This window comes from Zootermopsis nevadensis, unplaced genomic scaffold (assembly GCF_977971745.1).
Source record: "Zootermopsis nevadensis isolate Lab colony 2312 unplaced genomic scaffold, Znev_1.0 Znev_ptg000020l, whole genome shotgun sequence".
NCBI lineage: Eukaryota > Metazoa > Arthropoda > Insecta > Blattodea > Termopsidae > Zootermopsis > Zootermopsis nevadensis.
This window is the reverse complement of record NW_028259152.1, coordinates 11,408,382-11,428,190: the sequence shown is the minus strand read 5'-3', so window position 1 is coordinate 11,428,190 and position 19,809 is coordinate 11,408,382. Positions and strand designations below refer to the sequence as shown.

Genomic DNA, 19,809 nt, shown 5'->3' with positions numbered 1-19,809 from the left:
TTACAAACCTGTTAGTGATCTCCACAAACAAGTTATTAGTGTAATATAAGAAATAAAAAAATATAAGTATTCTTAATGACAATTTTTTGTGACATCTATATATTTAGCCCAAGTACATTTCCAGTGTTCGTAATACAACTTTATTTTACCTCCAAATAAAATAAATTATAATCACACAGTTAATCATTAAAATATATCTGCTCAGGAGCACAGAGACTAACTCCTCGGAGCAAAGTAATTCTTCATAAGCTAGTAGACACTCAGATGTAAAGACGTTTTCCCTTTTATGGAACTAGAAGGCTCGGTACCATGAGTGCAAGAACCCATCACTGGACCCTATTTATTTATTTATTTATTTATTTAGTGTTCTGTTTGACGACAGGTTCATATGAACAGGATCCTTCCATCTTTTTCTCGGACTGGGACCTGTTCATATACGTTCTTGGCGGATGATCCAGAAGTGGTTTGCCATTACTTTCTTCTGTGTGTGAATGGAGTAATTGTTGGGATGCCACGGAGAGACCGGGGAAGCCCCCGGAGGAAAACTCCGTGATGCCTAGACCACGGCCTTGCCCAACACAAGTTATAAATTCGGGCAACGCCGGGAATCGAACCCGAGACCCCAGGATTACAAGGCTAGCGTTCTAACCACTAGACCACCGTGGTGGTCTCACTGGACCCTATCCTGAGCTAGATGAATCCAGGCAACATCTTCATACTTTTAACGTGATCCTTCATTCGACACTGGAATCTTCCATGTGATCTGACTTCAAGATTTCTAACTAAAATGTTACAAGCATTTCTCATTTCTTCCATACATGATACATGCCATCTTGATACTTTTGTTATGAAAATATGTTGTAAACAGTTCCTACAAATTTAAAGATCCTACTCTGTAATTTTCTCCTTCCTTTACTCAGCATTTTGTTCTGAAACATCGTTAATCTATTCTTTCCTTAGTTTGACACACAACGTTTCACTCCCACACAAGCAACAGGGAAATTATAGTCAAAATTAAACTTTGCAAACATTGACACTATAGGAGAAAAATTTTCGATACTGCATTGTGCAGTCGCATGTCGCATGTCGCTGTGGCGGGACAGAAAGAACAAATGCTTTCGACACAAATGGTACATGCCTCCAGGGATCACTGTGTCCGACATAGTCGTCAAAATTAATTACAATCCTCGTTCACAACCAACACCACCCTTCATATTTTCCCCAGGAAGGTGGCTTTTTTATAAATCGTCAGCCTCACTACCCAGTGTTTGGAATTGTGTGCATGAGGGCGAGATATAATGACATAAATAATGGAACCCTCCTTTTGTATATCTCCCCCATTACAACGGAAACCCCAATGCAGGAAGTGAAGAACCTAGTGCTAGAGCCGGCTTCAGGCTTGTAACAGACCGAGTGTGAATCTCATGGAACAGTGAGCTACACCACGTTGACCTCATAACAAATAAAGCCCCTACAAAAAGCTGTATCCGGTGTATTAATCGTCGCATCTCGTCTGTGGAATGATTTTCGATACCCACTTCCTCGGCATACAAATGCGGTATGGTCTCGATTTGTTCCAATTTCTGTGAAGACAACAGGAACTTCAAATGAAAGATTCCGTTATCTTCCACTCAGACCAGAAGTGGCCTTCTTTTTGTCTGAAGGGGGGGAGCACTATTTACGTACCATTACGGGATCGTCGAAGATGAGATGAGCTGCAACCAATGAGTAGTCAAACACTGCCGTTCAAATTACACCGGCAAAATAAAAAAGAAGTTGCATAAAATAAGATTAATGCAACAAAAATCAGGTTCATTTTCTTCTCATCTACGCTCTAAAATAAAATAAACTATAAAATAATACGAAATAACAATTTTTCCCGTTGTTCTGTAGACTACTGTGGTCAATACTAGTAATCCAGAATTCAATGCTGCAATACAGATTGCCATGAAAAGCGAAATCCTTTTAAAAAAATCGCCCTGGTTGCTTCTATGCATCAGCCAGTCCCCTGCAGAGAATTTTGTTAATAAAACTAATAATTCAATTAGTTTGCCTAATAATTTAATTTAATTAAATAATAATCTGTCGGATATTTTTCTCTTGGTCACAACATCCTGACTGGTTGTGAAGTTCGCCCAGCCTCCTTTTCAGTGGACAGAAGAAAAAGAATTCCAAAAAATGCGGCGATTACAGGACCATCAGCCTAATCTCACATGCGGCGAAGATAATGACTAGAATACTGACTAAAAGACTAGAAAAGAAGATAGAGGAAGTGATGGGAGACGACCAATTTGGATTCAGGAGAGGAAGAGAAACCAGAGATGCCATCGGAGTTATAAGAATAATTTCAGAGAGAGTTCTCGATGTCAAGGAAGAAGTATGTGCCTGCTTCATCGATTGGAAGAAGGCTTTCGATCGAGTAAAATGGAAGAAATTAATGAGGATCCTACAGAGAATTGGAATTGATTGGAGAGACAGAAGACTAATCAAAAACCTGTACATGCAGCAAAAAGTCAAAGTGAGACTGGATTCAGGAGACAGCAACAGCGTTGAGATTGGTAGAGGTGTAAGACAGGGATGCTGCTTATCACCAATTCTTTTTAACCTGTACGGGGAATGGCTTGCCAAGGTAGCTCTGGAGGGAACAGGAGACTTCAAAATTGGAGGAAGAGTGATAAAGACTGTAAAGTATGCAGACGACTTAGTAATATTGGCGAAGGAAGAGGAGGAATTACAGAACATGATGGACAAGTTAGTGGAAACAGGTAGAGAGTATGGAATGGAAATCAACATTGAAAAATCAAAGGTAATGAGGATAGCACCGAGAGCAGAACCATTGAACATTGTAATTGGAAACCAACAGATGGAGAATGTGGAGCATTTCAAGTACTTGGGAAGCATAGTCACGACGGACGCTCTGTGCACCAAGGAAGTAAAAGCAAGGATAGCCATGGCCAAGGCAGCTTTCGTCAAGAAGAGGATACTTCTCACTAGCAAGTTGGGCTTGGAGATGAAGAAGAAACTAGTGAAGTGTTACGTATGGAGCAGAGACTTGGACACTCAGGAAGAAGGAACAGAAATACCTGGAGAGTTTCGAAATGTGGTGTTGGAGAAGAATAGAGAAGATCAGGTGGCCGGATCGAGTGACCAACGAAGAAGTATTGAGGAGAGTCAACGAGCAAAGAAGCATTCTGCAGGCGATTACACGAAGGAAAGCTAACTGGCTGGGACATATTATGAGAAGGAATGGATTAATGAGTGATATCATCGAAGGCCAGGTTGAAGGAAAGAGAGGACTAGGAAGAAGATTGATACAGCTAACCGATGACCTTAAACAAGGAAAGAAGATGACGTTCCAGGAATTAAAGCGAGAAGCCGAGAATAGGGACAACTGGAGAGCTCTTTTTGGGCAGAGCAATGGACCTGTCGTAAGACAGAACACTTAATAATAATAACGGGTCTCAACGAGTTGTCTGGGACAAAAATCGAAATCTCCGATAAGTGCACTGACTTGCAGGAGGAATTTCCCTCAGCCACCTGTTCGCTCTAGGTATGACAATCCATGATTCTACTGGTCACGTAATCAAAAACGTAATCATTATTGCTTTAGTACAATAACCTATTGTACTCTTGAAGTCTGCTATTATGCATGACGCAATAAACTTTACCACGAACAAAAAGCACGTACGTAAGGCGAAGGATGCAGAAGAAAACAAACAACAGTGGGTACTTAATCTTAAATTCTGGACACCCCGAAAAACCAGTGGTTCAACCAGAAGAGCCCTGATGATAGAGGCAATAACCACCTCTGAAACGTCCGTAAAATTCTACCAGACTAAAAAGCGCAACAACCTGTTGTATCCCGAAGGATGGTGATGGGATACGGGAGCGTAGACCGAGCGGAAGTCTGTTGATTGGGTGCGTTGAACACTTAAGAATTGATATTCAAGTCAACTTGTAGCAACACAGTAGAGATATATAGTTGTTTATTGAAACAAAGTTACACCAGTTTATAGCTCGGGTCAGTAAACTATTAGGCGTGATGCAGAGTAGAACGCAACGTTCGGTGGTGAATTCCGGTGCAGTCCGCGTTCTCCTAAAAGACAGTGGTTTATAAAGGGATTAATGTGTGTCGCGTGCTATCGTGCTGCCGGAGGGGGATGAAGCAGACTCATCAACAGCTGCGGGGGTTCATCATAGGTCGACACTTAATTAGAGACACGTGGAGTATTTGTGAAATCGGATTTTTGTATAATAATCTTCATATCGTATTTATGCTTCATTATCTCCACAGTCTGGCCCGCAACATCTGTAGCTTACTAACACCCTTAAGAAGAAGAATTCATATTGCAACAGGATTGACTTTGGAGACATCTGGTAGCAAACGTGTTAATCAACAGTAATATAACTTGAAGCGAGTCACGTGTTTTCAAATAATAAAATTACTTCCGATGACGAATTCATCAGTGGATTGAAAGTTCGTGTGCTACTCTGAGCTGCTGAAAATGCTTCGTTAAATAAACTATGAATAAATAAAAATAATCATGGGCTACTATGACCACAACTTTCTCTTGAATTTGGTTAACGGAAACAATTGTAAGGCAGCTTATTTGGAGACATCTGGTAGCAAACGCGTTAATCAGCAGTACTAAAATATTAACTACTAACAACAAAGAAAAAATCGACAGTGGAACCACGGTTCCGGAGAATCTGACGTAAATACGTCTCTGTATTTAAATTATATTTAAGCAATAAATACAATGAAAGGAAGGTAGCTGAATGTAATGTAATGTAATGAAATGTAATGTCAAAATTATCTAGTCTACGACGCACGTCTTCTACAAGCGATTCACAGCTCAGCTCTTTCCGCAATAACGAAAGCGGATTGTTGGCGGCAGTAATGTAACACAACAATGCCGAGTAAACAGATGACGTTTCCTAGGTAACAATACACGCAAACTGACCATTGTTGTCGGTCTATTTTGTACACATTGTTGATATGGATCTTACACGTTTTCCTAGGTAACAACAATGCCGAGTAAACACGACGTTCCATAAGTAACCATTGTTGTCGATTTGTTGATATGGATCTTACACATTTTCCTTTCACTTTTTTGCCGAATGACCTTTCCGTATAGACGTATTTACGTCAAAAAAGGGATTATATGCTCGGCTTTCTGATGCAAATACGATGCTGGTCTATGAAACTGTTTCAACGTCTGTGCACGGGACGTGCTAAATTGTTCTCTTGTAGCTGAGCCATTATTTCCACATTCACTGAACATAAGCTGATATGCAAACATTTATAACAGATTCGACGTCATTTTATTCTATGTCATAAAGAATTCTGAAACAATGTTTCCTGCAATTAACACGCCATTAGTATCACGTGAGCATTTTTTTCCCATACAAAAACTTACCACAAACACAAGAAACTTTAAGGCAAAGACACAATTCCCTTTTCGTCATCTGTTTGCGGTAAATTCTGGAGGGCACCGGAAAACACTTCTGTAGGCACTTTGGTGCTCGCGGTCATCTGGTTGGACTCCCCTGACTTACCCTCCCTACTAACTAATTAACTAACTAGATGGCTTACCGAACCCGAAGGTTCATCACCGACTTAACCAAAGCCCCCCACTGGGCCCTTTCCTGGGCCAACAAAATCCAGTCTCCTTCAACTCCTATCTCCCATAGATCCCGCCTGACATTATCCTCCCATCTACGTCTAGGTCTCCCCAGCGGACTCTTCCTCTCAGGCTTTCCAACCTCTTTTCTTATACACGCAGTATAATTGCCTGAATAAACAGAAAGGCACTCCATTCCTTTGCCTAATTGTTACGTCATTTGTTTACTCGGTATTTTGACGTAAATACGTCTATACCGAAGGGTCATTCGGCAAAAAAGCGTCATGAAAATGTGTAAGATGGTTGCCTAGGAAATATCAACAATTTGTAAATATGGACCGAAAACAATGGTCAGCTTGTATCAACAAATAGTCAACAATGGTTACCTAGGAAACGTCATCTGTTTACTCGGCATTATTGTTACCTTGGAAACATCTGTTTACTCGGCATTTTTGTTACCTAGGAAACGTTACATTACATTTCATTACATTACAATACATTACATTACAATACATTACATTACATTCATCTACCACAGACCCATCTTAAGCGTAACTAATTCAAGTTAAATAAGCAGAGTCTTAATCAAACTTTACTCAAGTATAAAGCATTATGAAGGAAATATTTAGAATAAAGCCAATATATAAACTTCCTTTCCGTATAGACGTATTTACGTCAAATTCTCCGGAACTGTGGTTCCACTCACAATTTTTTGTGTTTCATTGGTATAAATTTCCGTCAACAATCGGCTTTCGTTACTGTGGAAAAAACTGAGCTGTAAGTCGTTTGTAGAAGAAGTGCTTCGTAGAAGAAATACGTTTGTGTTGTTGAAAACGTTTTATAATATCATATATATCGTATATAAGTATTACTAAGCAATTTGTGATACTGCCCTCCACATTTTCCATTTTATTATTGATTCAATTGATCATTGTCTGTGGCCATCGTGAACTCTTCCTCTTGGACAAAGTTTGAGGTAAGGGATCCCTATTTATTATTATTATTGCTGTTCATCACATTTACATGTTTTCATCTACATTTGTGAACTCGTGTAAGAGAATTAGACTTGTCTTCTCTTTAATACAATTTCAAGTAATAATACTTGACTTCTGTTTGTTCACGGCATCATTTATAATAAAATAATATTTCAGTAGGCAATTAACATTTTAAAGGAATAAAACGTGTTTCGTAGCCCCTGAATCTTGATACATCCACATTATTAATGCGTTTTAGGGAACTGTAGAGAATTTTTATTTCGGTTTCACAAGCCTAATTATCGACGAATCTTCCTCTTATTAACTTCCTACAACAGCAGGTTAAATCCGGGGAATGCTTGCTATTATTGAGTGCAAAGTATTTATGGGTGCAAAACGTGGTCTTTCGCTTTGAGGGAGGAACATGGACTGAGGGTCTCTGAGGTCAGTGTTTTGAGGAAGATATTTGGACCCAAAACTGGAGTGAGACAGATAATAGAGAAAAGTGCATGCTGAGCTTCACGGCCTGTAATCCTCACCCGATATTTTTAGGGTGGGGTGGGCAGGGGAGGGGTATTTACAAGAAATTGGGGTGGGGGGGTGGCCTGAGGGGAAGAGACCGCTGGGGAGACCTAGACGTAGATGGAAGGATAATGTCAGGCGGAATCTATGGGAGATAGGAGTTGAAGGAGACTGGATTTTGTTGGCCCAGGGCAGGGTCCGGTGGAGGGCTTTGGTTAATTCGGTGATGAAATTTCGGGTTCCGTAAGCCGTCTATGTAGTTAGTTACATCATTCACATTTAGAGCTTTGTCATTTTGTATTGAATCTCAACAGGCATTTCTGTAACAAAGAAACAAACCGACTCCATGGAGTCTAACAGTAGCCCAGCTTATCGCATGTCTCGCCTTTTATGAAACATGAAGTTTCATGTTCGTGTTTACAAGACCCCGCCTCTAAACCATATCCTCAAGCAGGTGAAGTCAGTTCACACCTTCATTCCCCACCTCTCTAAGATCCATTTTAATATTATCCCAGCAAAGCATAGTACTCTCAAGTGACCTTTTTGTTTCAGGTCTTCCGATTAAAATGTCGTATTTCTTGACTCTGCCTTGTGTACTACATGCCCCGCCCATCTCATCACCTTTGATCTGACAGCCCACAATTTATAAATTAGTGAAGCGACCTATAAAGTTCAATATTATGCAGTTTTCGCCATTCCCTTGTCAGTAATTCTCTCTCAGAACCAGATGTTCTTCTCAGTACCGTGTTCCCTCTCAGACACTCTCAGTTGATATGCACGCGTCAGTATGAAGAAAACCTGTAACAGCGATGGACTGTTTTTTCAGGAGATGGAGTCAAACCAACATCATAGGTGTTTTCAAGAAGGCGGCAGGTGCAAGTGCACCGAAACATTGGACCCTCTGAACGATTTGAGAGATAAGAACCTCTTCTGTGACGCGGTGTTGAGGTTGGAGGACGGCGGCGTCTTTCGAGTCCACAGAGTGATTCTTTCGATGCGCAGCACATATTTCAGGGTTTTTTTCAATTGTGGTTGATTAACAAGTGAAATAAGGACACAATAGACGTCAATTAGTATGTGAAATGTTATAACCTCTTTGTTGCAGAAACCTGAATTGTGATATGGCTATTTGTCTTTTGTTATTTGTTCATTGTCATGAAATCTCACGGCGGTGAGGAAGAGGACGAATGTCCTTGTACGTTGGGCTGTAGAATCTCAGTGGCATTTCAGACGTACTTACTGCCTTCTTTCCTTGATGATGGAGGCAGTGAGTACCTCTGAAACGTCCGATAATTTCTACGAGACAATACGACGCAACGACCTAGAAGACGGACGTAGTTTTTTGTACTAATTTTTAAGTGCGGTTGTACCAAGGTGACAGTCAATCGATCTGAAGGGAGAATTAGAATCCATTTCCAAAACGTCTTGGTTTTAATACATAAAGACGACCGACAAAGTCCAGAAGCAATTTGGTAATGCACCTTTGTCACGCCATTGTCCGTAACATTGAAAGCTGCTGTGTGCTGCTCTGTCTGAAATATAATGAACTGTAACAAAGACCTTCGGGAAATAAGTTTCATTGGTAGGAGAGAATCGTTCGAGAATTTGTGCATACGTTAATTTGCTTGTGTATTAAATAAAGATGCGGTGCGTTCTTGAAATGAGAAATGAATTATAACCGTGAACCATTGTTTCTGTTTTCCAACAGACGTTTCTCATGCCATGTTACAAACTGTGCCCCTCTTTCAGTTTTCCGAAAATCAGATTTTCTTTTTGTCTTGCCCTTAATTTGTAATAGGAAATTGTTTGCTGGTTAGTGATCACTTTTTAAAGGCGGTATAGAAAAATCAGCTATTCTTTTAAGTTGTTTATTGTCGTGAAAAATAGATTTCATATTAAGAACTGATCAATCAGTGGAATATACAGCCCTTGATGTATGTTGAAATGTTTGTGTTAATTTGCTGATTGGCCCTAAAATTTCTGTAATAGGTGTTATAAGCTCAGGTGTCTTTTGAAGGAGTCAAAGGTATGTAAGAAACGAGGTAATCATTCTATAGTACAAATGATCGCTGCTTGGTATTTTACCCTGCATTTTTGACAGGTTCCTTTCTGGTACTGACATAAACGCTTTTCTGTCAGCATCCGATTTGTAATTATATTCTGTTAACCTACGCACGCTCTTCACACCCTCGGAGTTTATCTGGTCACATTAGTACATATTGTGGGAGTTTTTGAAGTATTCAGATAACAAAATTTCATCCACCACGTTGACAAAAGGATACTTTTATTTTTTTGCTACGTGAGTTATAAAAACTTAAACTTTATGCGCATGACTTGTAATTTTCTGCTCGCCGTTTCTCGAAATCAGTACAAATTAACAACTACTTCGTGACGTTTCAGGAAACTCTTCTCAACAACACTGCACACCAGTGAGGAGACTGATATTCTCCTCCGCGGAATTAGCTCGGACGTCATGACGCCGATACTAGATTATGTTTATTTTCGCGAGGTGGACATCCACTCCGACAACGCGTGTCAGCTGCTCGTGACGGCTGAATACTTCTGTATACCAGGCGTTAAAGAACTCTGCTGCGACTTCCTCAAAGACGCAATGGACGTCAACAACTGTATCGGCATCATGCATTTCGCAAGGTAATTGATTTTAATTTGTCATTTGCTGTGACGTCAGCCTTCGTAGCTGGAGCGAATCAGCTTTACTCAGAGAGCAGCCGAGTGCCGGGTCTGAGATTAAAGCCTCTGACTGAGGACTGGGCGAATTATAATGCGTTGTTGGACAGGGCTATTGACAGGTTGTTATTAACGTGCCTGTAATTTAAATGTTCTGATATAACTGCATACGTTTTGATCGTCATCATGACCTGCAGATGACTAATTTCACCATGTAGAACGTGAATCACGACCAATGCAGGGTCACAATTATTTCTGTCTTCCTCTCGAATTACTTACCTTCTTTCTTTCTTTCTTTCCTTCCTTCTTTCTTTCTTTCTTTCTTTCTTTCTTTCTTTCTTTCTTTCTTTCTTTCTTTCTTTCTCTTCGGCAATCCTTGCTTCTTACATAATCCTCCCAATATCAATGGCAACATTCAGCCCCACATCTTTCTGCACACAGTAAAACCTCTGTTAACCGACCCTCGATTATCTGATTCACGCATTAAGCAACCGAATTTCAACCAGATCGTTTGCGATCGATTTCTGCCAGCGAGATTGTGTAAATCGATGTCCACGCGGTACAGTTAATTGATCTAACCTCACACCCAGATTTTGCTGATTATTATGAACACTTCAGGTCATTTAGAGAATTGGTTATTTTCGGGCAAAGACCAAAAGCAACCTGCTGGTTGCCTTAGAAGGAAAACCCCTACTCCTTCTTGTTGAGAACAACAAAGCAAGCATATCAACTGACATCGGTAGAAAGCGATGGACAGAGACTCAGAATGCCTAATAAATTAACTATTTTAATACAGGTACTCCCTCGAACAGCGCTCAAGATTGACTCTTTTGATGTCAACTTGTGCTTGCGAAACGCCCGCATCATCTGCAGCCAAGGAAAGTCTGTATTGAGTCTCTACTTATTTTTTTCAAATTCATGGCCACGTTCCCCTTCCTCTAGCGCATCCGACCTATCGGCTTATCCGACCCGTGATCTCCCCCCCATATAGGTCGGTTAAACGAGGTTTTACTGGATTAACACACACAGTTAATACAATGTCGTTTCGCCAAGGTTGATGCCATAATTCAAAATTCTACACTTCTCGTCTCACTGCCATCTTCACTTGCGTACACCGTGCCCTTCTTTCAACCCATAACTTTATCACGAGAACGTGAGGGCATTGCCTGGGAACCTTCAGAGCCGAAAACTTACTATTTTGCCCCGGTTAAACGGAGCGTCTCTCGCTGTTGCCTCTCCACTTGTTTCTTCTCAGTCTCACTCACTCGGGCTTCAAAGGGCTAAGGTAAAAGCTGGAGGCGAAATACTGTGGTGTGCAAATGCTTGTGAATTCAGTTTTTGCTGCAGTGTTTCATTGTGTCAGAGTTCGAAGGAGATCGATTCTGAGTCGGCCCTTACCCTCGCTGTCGCAGGTTTCACCTCTTCGCCGACCTCGAGACTCACGCCCATCGCTTCGTTCTGCGCCACTTCGTGGAAGTGTCTCAGCAGAGCGAAGAACTGCTGGATCTCTCTGCAGAGGAGCAGCAAGCGATAATCGAGTCCGAGGAACTGAACGTGAAGGACGAGAAAGTTGTGTGGGAGTGCGTTCTCCGGTGGATTAACCACGACCCGGACAACAGGAAAGGCCATATCGTGGACCTTTTGAAGGGCGTCAGACTGGGACTACTTGACATAAAGTTTTTCAAGGAGATGGTCAGTATGCCCCTGAAATCGTGGATGTTTATGGGAAGTGAAGCCCGCATTATAAATTCCAATTTCGCACGTGTTCGTAACTAATTTATGTAAATCGTGAGCCTTTTACTTCATCACGTGTAAGGTTGTCCGTCTGTCCGCAGTTCCAGCTCGAGAATGTCTAAACGGATTTTCATTAAATTTGATACTGATGAGCTTTAACAGAATCTGTTGACACATCCAATTATGGTTAAAATCTTACACTAACAACGTGAAAATTACTCAATGATTTTAATGCCTTATTCCGCGCAAAATTTGCTGCGTAAAAAATACCCAGATTACGTTGGTTACCATGGTTACCACAACTTCCTGTAGAATAGCGCTAGTTAACACACTCGCATATGTGCGCGTGCGAGTTTAAAACAAATATTTGATTCGTCCTTTTTTGTAGATATGTGGTCGGAGTTAATAGTCGTCTTTTATTCACCGTCTGTAAGCGACCGATATTTTGGCAGTCCGTGTGCGCTACAGTCTCAGCGTTTATTAAGATCCATTACATGTTTCAGTTCAACTACAGCATTCCACCGTTAACTACATTCAAACGCCCACTCAGCTTGAATAGGAAAATCCTCCAACAGAGTATTCACGTCTTCTGGCGCAGCGTTCTACTTAACCAAAGATCCACTGCCATAAGAAGCGTATCTTAGCTGCTATAATAATTTCACGCATCTCCGACGATATATAGAGTCAACCCAAGATCACTTCAGCGTGATAAGTCCCAGCTGATTGACCACGTAGGGAAAACAGATATCCGAAAAGTGCAGCAACAAAGCTTCGTACTACAGCCAACAGTAAATTACCCGAGGGGCTTGAAACTCATAGACATCTTGAAAATTGTAATATTTTAACCGCCATCTCACGAAGCAGCCATACAACTCACGATATTCTTTCTTCCACTTCACGTGCACTTTAACCTGAGAGAAAAAAATGTTTCCAAACTATGTCAAATGTCCTGTGCTTTCAGCCAATCACCTCTTACGAATACGCGTGAAACAATCACACGGACCCATGAAAATCTTATCTGCTTCAAATGTCTTTACCATTCAGCACTCATATCTACTAGTTTCGAACCACCTGATGATGACCAATTAAGGTCGAAACATGCAATGTATCTTTATAGACATCGAGCCCATTATCACACACCTTCAACCCAACCATCAACATGCAGAAAGGATGCCTCCCTTGACACTCGAAGCAACTAATTGTCATAATTTTTCTTTCGTTGCTACGTAATTTTGACGATTAATTAAAGTTATCGAATCAAAAAGAATGTTGTGAACACAGCGTGCATCTTGCACGGGATAGTTTACGTTTTTGAATGTAACTCAAAATGCAACTCTTACTGAAGTATTTAACATTCGGTTGAAACACATTTCAATACATTTCTCTCTGGTCGATTTAACTTTCCCATCCCTTCCTAAAAGTTTATAAGGTCCACATTGAACTGTTCAACAGGTATCAAATCACCCGTACGTGACGGAATGTGAGACGTGCGGGCCCGTGATCTCGGAGACGCTCGCATTTCTACACGACTCAGAAATGATGACGAAGGAAGACAAGGAATTCGTGACACCAAGGTATGCCTACCCGCGAATCCCACAGGACATTCTATTTGCTATTGGTGGGAAACGTAAGAGATACAGGACAGATGTGATAGAAGCGTACGACACACGAGCAGACCGATGGAGCCTGGTGAGTTGCACACAATTCTACTCTTAACATGCCTTGTTAAATGACTCCTCCGAAAATACTATTAATAATTCTCCTCTTGTTTTGCTTATTTTTACTAAGTAATTGTTTGTTTAAGCTTAATCAAAAGGACCTCTTTATTTTGTGTTCTTTATTTGCAATGCAGTGAACCCTTTTTAAGAGTAGCTTCAAAGACATGAATCAAGAAGTATAAATACATAAATCACACAAATGCTGAGTCTCCTGTAAGACGTAAGTTCTAATTGGAATCCACGAAATTCATTAAATTTGCTTTAAATGCCAATTACAATAAGCGTCAACTGTCATGGCAACCTGTCTGCTGATTTGAGACATAAAAGGAAATCATCGTAGATCATCAGTGGATTTCAACGTAATAAATGAAGTACTGATCAGTGTCGATGTTGGATATCTGGGTGGTAACGCCGCGTGAATTAGAAGGCTGACACACGTTTTGGGATGGGGTGGTGGGACGTACTGCCTCCAGTTTTGCGTCGATAAAACCCAAAACACCAATATCAGTCTTCACCATCGTACAAACCTGAAATGTCAGCTATTGATAAGAAATTCTACATTTGTCTGTCGTGCTTGACGAGAGCACTGGTAATGCTGAAGATTCTCTTCGGGTCTTCATAATTTCACCATTGCCCCAAGTTAATTTCTCACGGTCTTTGTCGAGTAAGGTAGGTCCGGACACCCACCACGGTGTAGCAATTTCAGTCCACTGTTGGGGGCTGTACCCCTGCTCCGGTGGTTGGTTGCTTGGAGTTCAAGTGACCCAAAGAAACATAAAGCCATAACCTGTCGTTTCTGCAGGTGGAGGGGGTCAACTCGATCGGTCCGCGATCCGGCCATGGCACGGCAGTAGTAGGTTTCGACATTTACGTCATCGGTGGTTTCGACGGCGAGGAATTCTTAATCTCATGTCGCTGCTTCAACGCTGTTACGAAGACATGTCGCGAGGTGGCGCCTGTGAATACCCGAAGGTAAGATGCAGATCGGTTACTACGGAACTCCTTGGATCAGAGTCCTTCTTAAAAAGCTGATGTTCGCTCTCTTAGTCAAGATATAAATGTGGGCATGGGCTGTAAAATTGTACCACTCACATACGGTCGGATATTTGCGTCAATGTTGGTCGTCGGTCAAACCCGAATAGAAGCCAATCGCAGATTTCGTTCGTAGATTTTCGAGGACTTAAGCATATGATTTGCTTGTTAATTCATTTGAATTATCATTTGACATTGACGAACGAACAATTGTAATCTGCGAGAGGAAATGCATCTCCATCAGCAATAAATGAGCATTGCAGAGCGTGTACTTTTTCTTTTCGTTTCAGACATAAATTAAGTGTGGCTGTTCTGCGAGAAGCAGTTTACGCCATGGGTGGTTACCATCGAAGTGTGGTTCTCAAAACGGCGGAAAGATATGACCGCAAGACGAACCAGTGGTCTTCGATCGCTCCAATGAACAAAGAGCGAGATGATGCAAGTGCGGCTATGCTCAATGGTACGTAAATTCTGTGAAACTGAAATGTGTGAATTAGTGCAGAAGGCAAGGCGTCTGTCTGTCCGTCCGTCCGCGTGTAACAACGCAAGAACAGTTGAAGGAATCGCTGGATTTGACGTTCTCACGGTGGCGAGTACAAAGATGTCCGTTGTTTGGCCACTACCGACGTTTCAGAGGAACATTATGCCTTCATCATCAAGGCATTTCTCTTCGCTCTTGAAATTAGTTTCCCTCACTCCATTCGCCCGTATTCTTTCATTATCCCTTTCTTTTATCCGTGCTACGTACTACGTTATTTCACAGACTGCAACGGCTTGAAGTTTTGAGGGCGTGATTGTTTCCTCTGCTCTTGTAAGCTGTACCTGTACATCGTCTTCTGCCTTCGTAGTTTACACTAGCAGTGAATGCAAACAACCATCAAACTATCAAACTGGATCTCATATAATACAGATGTATAATAATTTCTGTCTTCTGGGTTGTTGCGCAACAACCCAGAAGACAGAAATCGTCATACTCACCGCTGTGAAAACCTCAAATCTTACAGATGTATAATGTTTTTGAAACACTTAATAATCTCACGTAAATAGCACATTATATTAAAAATGTAGATCACCGCTTGGTAGCTTGTACCGTACATCTCTGGTACCAAATTTAATCAAATTCGTTTTACAGAAGATGCAACGTACAATCATTTCCATTATGCATTAATTTAAGCACTTCATGCTGTATATATTAATTTTTATCAGTTTATTTTTATCCATTTAACTTGTTTCCTCTGACACGCTGATTGTCTGCATTCGAAACAAAGAAACAGATGAACAGAGACAGCCGTGTCCGTGCAGTTGCTATGACACGAAGGGGGACATTAAATACAATATTTAAGTACGGATTGTCCCATGTCTGTGCTCTGCACGGAGCAGTTTTAACGCCTTTGCCTACACCAAATATGTGTACAGTTTATTTCGTATAGCTAATTTGTTTTTACAGACAAAATATACGTCACTGGTGGACATGATGAAAACAATAATCTAAACTCGGTGGAAGTTTATGACCCGGACACCGACCAGTGGACGTTCGTTGCACGAATGCTATCTAAACGTGCCAGTTTCTCTTGCGTCGCCTTCCACGGCTGTCTGTTCGCCCTAGGTGATAATTCTGGACATTCTGAGTGATGCTCCTCTATCCTTCTTACAGAAAATGCTATTGTCAAATGAGTGACTGAGATTTTATGAACAGCATTTTTCTCCTGTCATTACAGAGTTAGTTTGTCAGTAATTTTAACCCCGATTCGTGGTTTCGATTACATTCTACATAAAGAACACTAACAACAGATAATCTCTTGTGGTATCTCAAGTAACGTATTGCCAATTGTCACAAAGTCACAGTTTTAAAGATAAATATTTTGTTCTTGTAGGAAGGAAATTTCAGTTTGTTGTGCTGTTATCCCGAAAAAGCCGGTGGTTTAAAGCACTCCCTTCGCGATCTTTGCTTTTCGTCAATTGTTTGTGTAATGCCGTTTACAACAGTGCAGCTTGCGTTTATTGTTGAACGCTACTTTCGCACGCAGTTTCATGAAGCAGAAAACAGATGTCAGGCGCAATTTCCTGATGCCACAAGTACGAAAATAATATTGTAGCTATTTCGTCCTTAATTTCTTTCCTGGTACTAACATTAACACTGCAAAAGGGAATGAATTTTATTTTCTGTATTTCATTCATTACTTCCCTTTACGGAATTAAAAAATTTAAGAGTGTAAAGTCCGTTGGGTAAGACGGACGGAGTTACGAGAAATACAAACATGTAAAACGTCATAATCTTTAATGTTGAAGAGAAGATACCACTTGTGATACATAGACGTAAAATGAAGGATAATATTAAAATGTTTTTAAGTAACTAGATTATGTGGAAAGGGTTCAAGTACCGACTTTTGTGAATAAGGTACTGAATCTTGTGGTTCTATAAAAGCCAAACATTTCGTGGTCAGGTGACAGAGTATTAATTATCAAGAAGGGCCCCGCAGAATGTGGTTAGAATAAGTTTATTTTGGTAGCTTTTTTATATACTGTGGCCTATTACGGAATGTGTGTGTGTGCGCAGGAGGAGCCGAGCTCAGTATCGAAAAGTATGACCCTGAAGAAGACACGTGGGCTGAGATCCACGACATGTGCGTCTTTGATCGAGACGCCCACGCAGAAGTGATCGACGATATGATCTTCGTCATCGGTGAACATAATGACACGTACGCCATCTTCGGTGTCGAATGTTCCAATGATAAGGAATATGGATGGTTTGTTTGTTTGTTTGTTTGTTGGTTTGATTGATTGTTCGGGACTGTATAATCACAAACTGTTACTTTTGAAAAGCACTAGGAAATGAATCAGTTCCGGTCTTGCGGATGCTGCACCGTGTAGTATCGTAGAAACTGACCGACGTTTCAGAGGTTCTTACTGCTCACTCAGGGTCTTGAATACAACGCGCGAATAGTGGCGTGTGGAGGGGGAGAAGGGGAGGGGGCGATGTTGCTGTCAAGCTGAGTCGTTAAAGCAGAGGGAGAATGACTAGGTAATGCTAATCAGACGTAAGCTGTAATTGCGTTAATAAGAAGCTCTTAGAGTAAGTTTCTTTGATCAAGGGCACTCTCTTGGGCAGGAAGTTTCTGGCGTTCAGCACATCAGCATCGCCATAATCATCGGCTTTCATCAAAGTGTTAGGCCAAATTCAGGTTTAACGACGCCTTTCCGTCTCATGTTTCCATTTTTAATGGAAGTTTATTTGGAAAAGGCTGTCTCTTGGCGTGTTTGACCATGCAGTCTCCTGCCATCTGTTGACGGAGTGAGTAAGCAGCTCCAAAACTTCCCAGAAGACAGATTTCTTGTTATTCATCTGTGATAGAGCCAGAAATCCCACAGAAAATTATTTAATTTTGGTTTGTGTCTGTTTTACGTCTAGCAGAACCTCTCCAGAACTATTTTTGGTGGGACAACAATTTTTTTTAAAATGTATTGCTAAAAGAGGGAAATGTTGTCATGGGCGCATGTCTCAAACAAGACACGCTTATCTCTCCAAAGAAAGTGTGTGATTAAATTTATTATTCTGACCGAAGGTAATGGCTTAATGTAGTGTACCAAACGTAGCTATCGCAGAACAAAAGTCATTTTACAGCGTTTTAAAATAGTCGTAACCTCTCCCTCCATTTTTATGTAATAAATTGTATTGTGTTATAATAGCACGTTGGCCGGTGTTCTATGTGTTTTTGCGTAAACATTCACGTGGGAACTGTTCTGAAATATTGTGTGGGAATCGGGCATTGAAGTCCCATTGGGGGAATTTTTGTTATTGTTGTCTGGAAACAAAATGCACTCAGCGACATTTCGGTGGAATCCTGAGCCCTTAGGTTCAAGCAGTTTTCCATTCTACCATTCAAAGACAGAGAAAGCGCATCAGGCGTGGATATTTTTAGGTCAACATTTTACGACTCTCTAAGATAATTCTTTAATACTTAATCTGCACCGATGTTGTATCCCGAGCTGGGATAGACCGGCAGGGCGAGCGGATCCCTTGGGAGGCAGTTCAGGGTGATCGAAGTACTGCTTGCTGGAAGTTAACTTGTGAATTTATAACAAATAAATGTAGTACAAACTGGTTGATAAACCCAGGAGTCGGGAGGTGTTGATCTGTCTAAGCATGAGCAGTGCCGACTTCTAACAAGTGTCGAGTTCTTTCCATCGTGGAGACGAGCTAGACTCAAGTTCAGAGAGTAAATAAGGGTGGTCGGTCTTGGTTTTAGGCCTATACAAGTTTGGTGACGCCGACTGCGAGTAGTTTCTAAATATTATTACAAAATAATAGTTTCGTAAAGCTTGTTTCATCTCGGTACTCTGCCACTGTGTATAGGAACATTAGCTTGTTTTCTATGTGTCCCATCACTGGTTGACCAAGAGGGATTATTTGGAAATCAAGTGGAAACATCCTGCTTTCCCTTAGTAGAGATAACTTGTTTGTAGCCTCTGTTGAAATAGCATTGAGAGAGTACCGATTACAGATTAGTTACAATTGCAGCTTACTTCCTATGGTAATAAAGATATAGGACAATATGTCCTTTTAATATGTATTTATATTTTAAAGTAGCCATATTCAACACCGAATCTCTGATATTTTAGAAGGCCAAAAGAAATAAAATAAGAAAATTGTTAATTTCTTTACATAAATTACATTTCTATTAAATTTATATGAAATAAATTATTTATGGTAGAAGACGCATTACTTCATGAGTTATGTCATCTCATGTATTTTCTGTAACTGTGTCTGTGAAATATGATAAAAATTGTCTTTAATGTAGATAATACTGATGGATGGTGAAAAATGGTTTGCCTTCACTTTTAATATTTCAAATTGCAGGCACCAGGTGGCAGAGATGAATTTTCGTAGAATCTGCATGTCGACTTGTGTCGTAGAGAACCTGCCGAATGCAAGCGATTACGCCTACAAACACAGAGACAAATTAATGGAGGAGAAACGTAAAAAAAATGTTGGAGTGGGAAAATCAGTAGTTTCCAGTTGATTACAACTACGATGAACACATTAATTGTAATTAAGTACCTTAAGAAAATAATGAAGGTAAGTGGGACTTGATGTAGCAGCCACAAACAAAAATAAAGAGAAAAATTATTTCACCTCGTTTATTTTCTGCTCAAGAAGTTTTATTGAAATTAATTATTTTAGAGACGTTCACTTTTATCCAAAATATTACTATCCATCAACACACAGCAGTTTCCCTTTGCGTCTTGTATTAAGTCCACTTGTGGCTACATGTTTCGAGTTACTTAACCGTCTTCATGGTATTAGGGGAAGATTAAATGTTCTTGCTCCATGAACATCGTTTACAAAAACTTCATTATGAATGCAACACACTGAGAATTTTGTATTGATTTGTTATCTACGTGTGATATTTAAAGAAATTACAAAATTACATTTGGCTGAGTTGCCGGATAATTGTGCCATGTCCCTGGGTAAGTATCAACCTTTTCAAATGCCATGAAGATACAGACGATTGCTTC

General features: G+C 40.6%; 1 protein-coding gene across 2 annotated transcripts; it reads left to right on the top strand.

The window, feature by feature from the left end:
* Window positions 1-6,393: 6,393 nt before the first annotated feature.
* On the top strand, window positions 6,394-19,434 carry LOC110835172 (kelch-like protein 10). Of its 2 annotated transcripts, XM_087351793.1 has the most exons (9): window positions 6,394-6,600; window positions 7,947-9,772; window positions 11,221-11,500; window positions 12,995-13,231; window positions 14,063-14,232; window positions 14,583-14,752; window positions 15,740-15,898; window positions 16,850-17,039; window positions 19,151-19,434. In XM_087351793.1, the coding sequence occupies exons 2-9, from the start codon at window positions 9,594-9,596 to the stop codon at window positions 19,311-19,313; spliced, it is 1,548 nt and encodes a 515-aa protein (XP_087207919.1). In that variant the 5' UTR covers window positions 6,394-6,600; window positions 7,947-9,593; the 3' UTR covers window positions 19,314-19,434. The 2 variants fall into 2 exon arrangements, with proteins under 2 accessions (XP_087207919.1, XP_087207920.1); XM_087351794.1 differs by lacking the exon at window positions 15,740-15,898.
* Window positions 19,435-19,809: the final 375 nt, after the last annotated feature.

Excerpts from the sequence above, each read along its gene's own strand:
- LOC110835172 (XM_087351793.1), top strand. The coding sequence starts at position 9,594 with ATGACGCCGATACTAGATTATGTTTATTTTCGCGAGGTGGACATCCAC. Across the intron at positions 9,773-11,220 it reads GGCATCATGCATTTCGCAAG|GTTTCACCTCTTCGCCGACC; the intron begins GTAATTGATTTT and ends TCGCTGTCGCAG. Across the intron at positions 13,232-14,062 it reads GAGCAGACCGATGGAGCCTG|GTGGAGGGGGTCAACTCGAT; the intron begins GTGAGTTGCACA and ends TCGTTTCTGCAG.